The following is an 11,021-nucleotide window of genomic DNA, read 5'->3' on the forward strand; positions in this document are numbered from 1 at the left end:
GGGTGAGGATTTTTAAAAAAAATACATTATGCTAAGTGAAATAAGCCAAACAGACACAAAAGACAAATGTCATATAATTCCATTTATATGAAGTGTCTAAAAAAGGCAAATTCATCGGCAGAAGTATCTTTTCATGCCCCATTCCCTTCTTTAATGGGTAGAGTTTCAGTTTAGAGTGTTCTGTTTAGAGTGATGAAAAGTTGTGTGTGTGTGTATGTGTATATATATACATACACATGGAACAGTACCTCAAAACTAGTATCAGTAATTATCACAGGCCCTTGCCAGTGTGGTGTGGATCAGTGGTTAGTGTTGGCCTGCACACCCAAGGGTTGCAGGTTGCTTCCGGTCAAGATGGCACTACCCGGGTTGCAGGTTCAATCTCCAGTTCTAATCAGGCCAGTGCAAGAGACAGTCAGTGTGTCTTTCTCACAGATGTCTCTCCCTCAGCCGCTCCCCCTTCCTTTTTCTCCTCTCCCTCCCTGCCTTCCATTCTAAAAACCAATGAAAAGATATCCTAAGGTGAAGATTAACAAAAAATAATAACAATAATTACTACCAGTTATTTTGTGTTTGCTTTATGCCAGGGACTATGCTGAGAACTTTGTGTGAATCCAGTCATTTTGCAAGGCAGGTTGACTCATTTGCAGCCACAGAGGTAATAACAGTGAGTCCCAGATATAGGCAGAACTCGTTTATTTTATTTTACAAATTGAAGGCAAGACCCTCTACCAGCAGAAAGGTTACAACTCACTTTATTGCCATACTTGCTTTATTGCAGTGGTCTTGAACCAAACCCACAATATTTTCCAGGTATGCCTGTACAAACCTCATTTGTCTAATCCCAAAGTCCTATGCCTTACTATGTTTATTTCCTCACAGGGGACTGGGTCTTGAAGAATTCTTTGTATCTGATTTTTTTCAGGATAGGACAGTTTTAATTTTGTGATGATTTCTTTAACTTTACAGGAGAGAGAGCTCTTACGACCGATACCTGCGAATGGATGACTATGGCAGGAGAAAGGATGACTCTTACTTTGACCGTTACAGGGATAGCTTTGATGGAAGAGGCCCCCCAGGCCCAGAAAGTCAGTCTCGTGCAAAAGGTAAAGTAGCAGAAACAGTTTATTCCTATTACTGATGGAATACTTGACCAAAAAAAGAGGAAACTAATAACCAACTGAAAGGGGGCAAATGGTGTGGCTAAGCAGTTCACAAAAGGAAAAAATACAAATAGCCCATTGATATGTAGAGAACATTTTTAAATGCAAATTAGTATTATCTGGTTTAGTCATCTAAGAAGAAGAAATAAATATGAAATTTCATCAATAAGAAATAAACTAAGATTGGAGCTAAAGAGGTTGCTTGCTTTTTGCCCATTGTACAAATAATTACAGTCTGCATTATCTGTGAAGCATGGGTTTGTGGGCTTGTTTGTTTTATAATTTTTACCTAATAACAGCATCTCTTTAAAAAGATAAACATGCTTTTTTAAAAGTGTGGTTTTCTCAATACATCTTTTAAAGGTTTTTAAATTGCTTCATATCTAGTTGAGTAATAGCACTAGGTGATTCACCCCTGTGGGTAAATAAATTAATAAGAGCCTTTCTAGAGGACAGTGTGGCAGTGTGTATCAGATGAAGCATTAGAATGACCATGCCCTTAAATCCAACTATTTCAATGAATTTTTATATTAAAAAATAATACTAATGGTTATTTTTTTCCACACACACACCCCACACGTCCACACACTTCCCTTTCACTCACTCACACTCTCTCCCTCCCTCCTAATGATTATTTTTAGGAGATAGTCTAGGATAGTGGTCGGCAAACTGCGGCTGGCGAGCCACATGCGGCTCTTTGGCCCCTTGAGTGTGGCCATGAAGTTTCAATCGCACTGTACGTGCGTGCCTGCACGTGGTATTTTGTGGAAGAGCCACACTCAAGGGGCCGCAGTTTGCCGACCACTGGTCTAGAAGAGAGAGAGAGAGAAAAAGAGAGTGTGTGTGTGTTTGTGTTATGATCTTCGCCTGCGGGTAGTTCAGGATTCAAAGTAAGGCTTGTGCCTTATTTTTATAGAAAAAATAAGCACAATTCATATTTTAGTTTTCCCTGGTGGTATCTTGCAGAGCGTTTGAAACGGGAAGAACGGCGTAGAGAAGAGCTTTATCGTCAATATTTTGAAGAAATCCAGAGACGCTTTGATGCTGAGAGGCCTGTTGATTGTTCTGTGATTGTGGTCAACAAGCAGACTAAGTAAGAACCCTTTGGATATCTCTCCTGAGTATGGGGAAGGGTCAGAATTGAAACTCAGGCTCCCTCTTGGCAGCTCTACCCACTGAACGTGGCCTGTGTATTCTGGCATTGCTATGCTATCTTAGCCAGAGTTCTTTCAATTGCAAGAGACAGAAAACCCATTACAAACTGGGTTGGGCCTCAAAGGGAAATTTTTAGTTTGCTTGGCTTGGAAGTTCAGGTATGGCCACATCCAGGGTCAAACCATGTTACCAATTTTGGGTCTCTCTGTTGCCTTCATTCTTAGACAGGCATTCTCCTTGAAAAGGCAGAGTGGCACTGTCCCTAGACATGTATCTTCCTGGCTTAGCAAATGCAATGGAAAGAGAGCTTCTCCTTCCTAGTGCTTCCACCTAAAGTCCTGGAGTTGTTTTTCATTAGACTAACCTGGCTCACTTTCCCATTGCTGGACTAGTCACTTAGCCAGCAGTGCTGGGGTGCCCTCATTGGCCAGGGCTAGGTCATATGCCCATCCATCCCTAGAGCTTAAGGTGACTTTGTCCTGTGGAGCCTTGTGAACTGAGTTAGAGAGAGGCGCCTTTCCAAAGGAAAATCGAAGCGAAAATATATGCTGGTCATCCAAAGCAGTAGAGGCCCCCTTCCAAGGGACAACCCCAATTCCCCAGTACTTTGGAAGGCACGTCTCCGCATTTGTCAGCCAAGCATAAAGTCTTTTTCTGTGAAGTGCCATGGCCTTGCAGAACTGTTAGGTGACCATGCTAGTCATCCAGAGTTCACAGCACTGTTTTAAACTCCACCTCTGCTTTACATTCTTTCCTTCAAGAGGCAGAGCGGAGAAGCAGAAGGGAGTATAGCGGCTTGCTGGCTTGGTAGTAGCTATGTGTTCTATCCCTTGGTGATTAGTAAATAACTTCATGTATTTCTAACAGTTTGGGGTTAAAGAGCCAATTTCAAGGCAGAACCTTGGGAAATAGGTGTTGAGACACTAAGCAGCAGAAGAGTTCACAGGCTCTGGGCTGCCTTGTTTAGAAGTAGATGCTGCTTTAACTGTAGAAATGGGGTTTTTGTTTGTTTGCTGTCATTTTCTAAGCACCTATTCTGTACTACCCCCATGCTAGGCACTTTGTGTATAATATTTTTACTCTTCACAGTAATCATGGTACATGTGTATTCATTCAGGTTTTTTGTGTGTATGGCAGATGCTAGGTCCTGGAGCTATAATGGTAAACACACACAGCAGCCCCTTCTTCTTATGGAGCTTACACCCTAGTTGAGCAGGTGTATTGGCGATAGGACCTGTGAGGAGAAATACATCAAGGATATAATTTAGATTGGAGAGAAGGTCAAGGAGATGACATAGGAGCTGAGCCATATCATTCCTGTTTTATTAGTAAAGAAACAGATTTGTAAGAGGTAAAGGGATCTGCTCAGAGCTTCACAACTTTGCATGTCAATGTTAGGGCTGGGATCCAAACCCATCTTTCTAGATGAAAGTCCATGCTTTTCCCATGATCATGCAGCCTCCCCAAAGACAGGTCTGTTTAGACAGTGAAACTGTATAAGAAAGGACTGCTGTGCTAGAAAATCAGGAGAAGGACCTGACTACTAACTACTGTGCTGCCAGCAACTTCATATAGAACCATTCGGAGCCAGGGTAAAGAGAAGGAAATCTTTTAGATCCTTGGAGTCTGAAGAGGCACTGAGGAGACCCTGGGTTGAACTCTCCAAAGGAGCACCCACAGCTGGCTGAGGGCAGCAGTATGCGGATGGTGAGGTGCGCGGGCAGTGCTCATTTGGATTCTGTTTGTTTCTACAGAGATTATGCCGAGTCTGTGGGGCGGAAGGTGCGAGACCTCGGCATGGTAGTGGACTTGATCTTCCTCAACACAGAGGTTTCGCTGTCACAAGCCCTGGAGGATGTTAGCAGGGGAGGGTCTCCTTTTGCTATTGTCATCACCCAGCAACACCAGATTCACCGCTCCTGTACAGTCAACATCATGTTTGGAACCCCACAAGGTACGGAGGCCCAAGTGAATTCCAGAGGTAGTCACTTGGTCCATCAATTCTTTCATGCCGAAATCAGAACAACCAGAGTTGGGGCAAATGACTCATATTTTCAGCTCAAATATGGTAGGGCCCTTTGATGAGTGCACTGGTGGAGATTTACATGGTCATTTATTCGTCTGATATTCTTGTAGTGGATACAGTTCTATATAAGATGTTATGTTTTTCCCTTAGGTATGTACAGGGGTGTGCTGGCAAATGTTCACCAACCAGTTCTGGGTGAGGAAATGAGGGCAGTGTGGTCTGTAGCATTTGCTGATTTTTGTGGTGCAAATGCTGTGTCCTAGTTCAAACCACCCATGTGAAGTCACTTGAGGGAGAGTTGGGAAGAGATGCGCAGTCAGCTCTCGCCAGTGGGAAGAGCTGGTGCATACTACATGAGTGTGATAGAATCCTGCCTTCACCAAACTTTCTAATGGGAGACAGTACAATAGGCAGTTGGGATGCTATTTGTAAGTGTGCTAAGCAGAGGGACTGTGAGAACGGAGAGGGCCTTGACCTCCTAGAGGTCTAGGGGAGGTTCTTTGAAGTCCTTCCCTGAAGTGACTTTTAGTACTTTGCACCCAGAATATTGAAACTCAGCCAATTGATGCCCTACTCATTGTTCTTTCAACACAGACTTTTCCCTCTTCCCACCACACACGAGATCTCTATTTGTCTGACGGTTACCTCGTAACCATAAAATGCATAAGGCTCTCCTGTGTGTCATTTGTCTCTGAGGAATAGTCCTCAAGATATGTGAGTTCATTTATATAAAGTTTTGAGAAGTCTTCTCACCACCCTGTAAATCGTGTTGCCCAAGGAGAGGAGGTTACTTAGGGCCACAACTTGATCTTAATCCATTACCTTTGAACTTATGAATTCAAAAACAGTAGGCCAGCTCTATCCCGAGAAGCACAGTGGAGAGCCAGGCTTTACAGATGGGCTTTTTGACCCCCTGCAGCCGGCCCTCCATGGTTATTCCCCACGAAGTCTTTTTGAATCTATGAGAGGCTATCATGTTTCTTTGATTTTTTACTACCAGTCTGTGATCTTGGAATTCTGAAAAGAACCAGCTCTGTACAAAGAGGTGTATTTCCCACCAAAGAAATCCATTCACCTGTCTTCCCAGCTTCAACTCTTTCTCCTCCCTTCCCCTACTGGTTTTCTTGCTGGTTTGAGGTTAGGAAAGGCTTGGTAGACAGAGGTCAGGAGGTGGGCACTGAAATCTCTCATGGGAGAAAATAACTCATGTCATTCCCTCCTGCAGAGCACCGCAACATGCCCCAGGCAGACGCCATGGTGCTGGTGGCCAGAAATTATGAGCGCTACAAGAATGAGTGCCGGGAAAAGGAACGCGAGGAGATTGCCAGACAGGCAGCCAAGATGGCCAATGAAGCCATTCTACAGGAAAGAGAGCGAGGAGGCCCCGATGAAGGAGTACGCGGGGGCCATCCTCCAGCCATCCAAAGCCTCATCAACCTGCTGGCAGACAACAGGTACCTCACTGCCGAAGAGACTGACAAGATCATCAACTACCTGCGAGAGAGGAAGGAGCGGCTGATGAGGAGCAGCACCGACTCTCTGCCTGGTGAGCTACGTGGCAGGGCCGAGGTGAAGTTCTGACTCTGCATTTCTCTAATTCCCAGGCTCTGTTGGGAGGGTGGGAGGCCCATGGCTTTTTGGGGTGGGGAAGGGAATGAGCCCACCCCTGTATTTGCCTCATGGGCCTTTATACTGATAAGATGATAACTTAATATTTGGGCACAGACTTCTGATCCCTGTAGTTAATCTGGTGATGGGTAGACTAGTATTACTGACTCCCTGGTAACCAAGGTGGATGCCCTTTTTTCTTTAATTAATTCTCTGGGGGAACTAGGCTGTCTTCTGGAGACAGCTCATACCAAGGAGTGGCCCCTTTGGGAAATTGATGTTATAGTCTATGTACTGTGTGATTGATGTGATCAGTGATTGTTGTTCTTCCCTGGGCTGCCAAGCCTCCTGCCCATGGAGGGTACTTTCAACCAGATGCCTCCTCCTTCTGTCTTGTAGGCCCGATTTCCCGCCAACCACTCGGGGCGACCTCGGGTGCCTCGCTGAAGACACAGCCAAGCTCCCAACCGCTCCAGAGCAGCCAAGTGCTCCCCTCTGCTACACCCACTCCAGCTGCGCCCCCCACCTCCCAGCAAGAGCTTCAGGCCAAAATCCTCAGCCTCTTCAATAGTGGCACGGTTGTGGCCAATAGCTCTGCATCTCCCTCAGTCGCTGCCGGAAACACCCAGAACCAGAATTTTTCCACAGCCGTAAACAGCCAGCCTCAGCAAAGATCACAGGCCTCTGGTAATCAGCCTCCAAACATTTTGGGACAGGCAGGATCTTCTCAGAACATGGGCCCCAGGCCTGGGGCTCCTTCCCAGGGCCTCTTTGTCCAGCCTTCCAATCGCCTGGCACCTGCCAGCAACATAGCTAGCCAGAGGCCGGTACCTTCCACAGGTATCAACTTTGACAATCCAAGTGTACAGAAGGCTCTGGACACCCTGATCCAGAGTGGCACTGCTCTCTCGCACCTGGTTAGCCAAACCACAGCACAGGTGGGACGGCCCCAGGCGCCCATGGGATCTTACCAGAGGCATTACTGAGGCTCAATCTCAACTATTCCCAGCTCCCTCGTCCCCGGCCGCCTCCCATCTATTGTGTTCTAAGTAGTTATTTGGAGGATGTTCTATGAGCCTGTCCAGGTCACATCAAATGTCATAAGTTTCTACCATCTGCTCTCTCTTCTGCCCAAGGCTGTGTTGCTTATTCCTTCCAGAGTCAGAGTTTGTACTGCATTTGGGGTTGTGTATTTTTTGTTGTTGTTGTTTTTGTTTTTTTGTAGAAAATAAATATTTCTGGGGTCACTTGGGTGGCAGTATAGGTGTCTGGGCTCAGTTGATATTTTATGGGTTTCAAACATGAGTTTCTCTGATCTCTGTCACCTGGAATGGGGGGTGGGGAAGAAGAAACCAAGCCCCAATTGGCTGAGTTTGGAATGGCATTTTCATGTCAATAGCCTCGGTTTGTTTTCTAGCCTCACAGGCCCATCAGAGCTCCAGCTCCGATCTGCAGCTCCTGCCCAGAGTTAATAGCAGATGAGGCTCAGCAGGCATGGTGTCATTGTGCCCCACCCCTATGTTGAGGGGTCTGCTCAAGGATGTATAATTTAGCTACTCTGGAGTTTAGGAGTGTCCATGGCAGCCACACAAACAATATACTCTTCTGCCTGACCCAGTATTGTTGGTTTTGGGTTTTCTCATTTTTCTCTTTTGCTCTCATTTCATTGGAGGATCTCCAGTGGACTGAACAATTCCAGTCACCAGCAGTTTAACACAAACTGAATCTGGGCCCCAACCATTCTTACCCCCCTAACATTTCCATCAACCTCTCCTTCTCCAGGGGTAGTTTGATGGAATCAGTTCTGCGAAGGCAACTCTAGACTCTGGCATTGAACACCCATTTTGTCAGTGGTTTAAGTTTTGGGCTTAAAAATCAATCTTTTCTGAATAGCAGGAGGTAGGGACCATTTTGATGTCAGACTTTTGGTAGCTGGACATGGAGGATCTTGATACAGGTGGCTGTTCATAACTTTTGAGCCAGAGTGAAATTATTAGAGGGAGGACTTGCGGCTGCTGCTCTAAGTGGAGCCAAAGGAAGCTGCCCTCTCCCTAGGGACGGTGCTCATTAGAGCCCCGTGCATCACAGTCTCAAGGGGCCTCTGGCAGAGATGAGGGAGAACAGTGACTTCAGCTGAGTCCTGCCAGTGGCTAAGCAAACAATGGTTTAAAAAACTCAAGGTCCCAGAGGGCAGCATTTTATGTTCTGATCTGTTTGTGTTATATAGTGTTTTTCCCTCTTTGGAACTTGTGTTGTTGATAAGATAAGATGATTACTTTTTAATTAAAATGAAAAAGGAAATGTGTCGTCTTTTTGGAGTGTGACTACCTGCAGGACCTCTTGGGGGCATTCCCTCTGAGGGTTGGAACGTGAGGGTCCCTGGAAGCACTGACTAGTTTCAGTCTGCTGTGAGGCCTGCTCCTCCTCCTCCTCAACCTGTGCTCAGGCCTCTAAACCTCTTTTAACCCTAGCTTCTCGTCAGCTCACCTAGTTAGCAGCTTTAATAAGAGTTCGGAGCAGAAGCCTGCTGGCTAATTATAATGCTGTTAAACATCCTTGTTTGTGGTAGACTTTCTGTGTGTCAGCAGGCTTGTCCTCTTATTCTAGGAAAGGAAAATAGGACCATGAGGAGGCCATTTCTGGCAACTGGCCAGTGGAGTGGGTTACTCTCCTGTTTTGATTTCATCTCAGTTGCCACCCTCTGTTCTGCGCATTATGCAGGGAGTAGGGAAAACCATAGAGTTACAGAATCTGTAGGGGCCTTCAAGAGCATTTAATAATAGCCGGCCCACCAGGAAACGGTGTGGGTGTGTGAAGTGACTGGCACAAGGCCTCCAGTGGGTTAGGGGCCAAAATATAGACAGCACTGAACCTGACTGATCCCTACTCACTAGCTCACGGGGTGATGTTCGTGCAGTGTTCTCTCTACTGGCCCCAGCTGCCAGTTCCTTCGTCCCTTGAGGACAGGGCCTCAAATTGTCAGTACCTAACGAGGCACCCAGACCTGGGGGCTCTGCCCATCCCTCCTCTCAGGGACGGTCAGTGTTTCTGATAGTCCGGGGTCCTCCTGGAGAGCCACACAGAGTAATCCTCTTCCCAACTACTAATTCTTCCCCTCGTATGTCCAACCAGCACACCTCAGGCTGTGAAAGGTATAATAAAATTATTTTTATTGCATTTTGTGCAGACAGGAGTCTAAAAAATACAGTAAAAGCTGTAAAGCATTAAGTGGGAGCATTCAACAGTAAAGGAAAGACCAACCCTCTCCTTTTCATATTGGCACAAAAAAACACAAGGTCAGTACTGAGGCAGAATGCGGAATACTGAAACACTGAAAATTAATGGCAGGCCTAATAATAGTAATAAATACTCTTGATTTGGTTTGCAATCTCTCCTATTTACAAGGGTTTTCAACTTCATTGCATTGCCCTGCACGTAGATCGTCTGAAAACAAAAGCAACACTAGTTATCACTACAAGGCTATTGAAATATTGCACTCAGAGTAAAAGTCACTTGGACATGAAACATCTAGCTACAATGATTATAAAGATAATTTGATGAATGACATGATAACATTCATAACAAATATTGCACATGTAGCACAGAAAACTTGGGTTTTTGTTGTGGGATGTTTGTTTTCATCCATGGAAACTGCTCTGCCAACCTGACAGTCTGGGCCCAGATAATGCAACTTTGGTTCCCTAATTGGTGTTGATACAACCCCTCCCCCTTCTGCCCAGCCTGACTGCCCAGGCCCTCCCAAGGCTAGACCAAGTTGTGGTTCTCAGAGGTCTTGTGGAGGAAGGGGGCAGGGGAGCTGGTGTCTAATATCTCCAACTTTCTGATTACTACCTGGAAGAGTCTATCCAGCCCCCTCATCAAGTCTCAGATGGGCCTTGGCCTGTCAGACATCCAGACCTACCTCCAGCCGCACCTGACACAGTCAGCCTGGCACCAGCCCCAGTTCTTTGCCTACAGCTCAAAGGAAAGGAGGTGGTGAGGTCAGGAGTGCCTAGTAGCCCCAGCTCTGGGAGCTGGGCCGGATGTCTAGGTGTGAAGGTCAGGGCCCTGGCGCTGGAGGTACTGGACCCAGTCAGTCCCAGAGGGCACTGGAAGGAGCATGCAGTGCCTGTCCCCCTTAGAAATGTGCCCTGGGAGAAGGGAACCCGGCCAGTGCGCCGCCTCTACGGAGCAGAAGTGCCAAGGACTGCAGTTGGAGGAGCCAAAGGCCTCGGGTCCTAGATGGAGGAGAGCAGACAGGCGCTAGGAACAAAGCACACCGGACTGCAGACCCCGCGCAGCTAGAGGCCGCTGCCAAACAGCGAGGGCCCGCCCCGGGACGCCCGGAAAGGCGGCTAGGTCCCCGAGGCTGGAGCTGCCGAATGGGATGGGGGAGAGGGGCGGACTTCAGGGGCAGCGCTGGGACCTCCCGGTGGGTGCGCACCTACACCGAAATCGCCCCCTCCTCCTTCACCAGTCCCAGAAAGAAAACTCCGGGTAGGGAACGCCCTCCAGCTCCCAGATTTGTCTTTGGCGAGGAGCCATGGGATAGGGGAGCAGCCGACTATGGAGAGGCGCCTGCTCCCAGCGAAGGCACCGGGACGGGGCTTCCTGGGTGGGGCGCGGCCTCTCCTCCTGCCCTGAGAAGCACCCCCTCCCCCAATCCTGGCCCCAGCTTGCATAAACGCCGAGAAGAGGCTGCACGCGCCTCGGCAGCCGCAGTGGAAGCTCACGTCCGCGGGGAGGCGAATCCAAGAAGAGCTGGACGCTCGTCTCACCTCCGAAAGGAACCAGAGGGAAGGATCGGAAGCCAAGGGCGCGCGGACTGAGCGAGGCGAGAGCGGGGCGGGGTGTGGAGGGGCCGGGACCAGGACTCCCGCCTGGGCCTAAAGCACTTTTTGCTCGCAAGCGCTCGGATTCCAGGAAAAGCCAGCTCCCCGAGGCTCCGCCGCCGCCGGGCAGCCCGGCAGGGGAGCTCGACGGTGGCGAGAGGAGTCCGTTGCGCTTCTAGTCACGGAAGATGGGGACGTTAAAAACACACGCGATGTCTCCTGTACACTATGTATAGG

The 11,021-nt window shown here is 47.8% G+C and overlaps 1 protein-coding gene across 2 annotated transcripts in view; it reads left to right on the forward strand.

The window, feature by feature from the left end:
* The window catches only part of NCOA5 (nuclear receptor coactivator 5), a 19,916-nt gene extending 10,787 nt beyond the window's left edge, over window positions 1-9,129 (forward strand). For both annotated transcript variants that reach the window (XM_015570375.1, XM_015570374.1), the window contains exons 3-7: window positions 970-1,106; window positions 2,130-2,256; window positions 4,073-4,272; window positions 5,570-5,890; window positions 6,352-9,129. In XM_015570375.1, coding sequence (XP_015425861.1) covers window positions 970-1,106; window positions 2,130-2,256; window positions 4,073-4,272; window positions 5,570-5,890; window positions 6,352-6,938 — 1,372 coding nt within the window. In that variant the 3' untranslated portion in view covers window positions 6,939-9,129. The remainder of the gene's footprint in view (window positions 1-969; window positions 1,107-2,129; window positions 2,257-4,072; window positions 4,273-5,569; window positions 5,891-6,351) is intronic.
* Window positions 9,130-11,021: the final 1,892 nt, after the last annotated feature.

The sequence above is a fragment of the Myotis davidii genome, unplaced genomic scaffold (assembly GCF_000327345.1).
Source record: "Myotis davidii unplaced genomic scaffold, ASM32734v1 scaffold827, whole genome shotgun sequence".
Taxonomy (NCBI): domain Eukaryota; kingdom Metazoa; phylum Chordata; class Mammalia; order Chiroptera; family Vespertilionidae; genus Myotis; species Myotis davidii.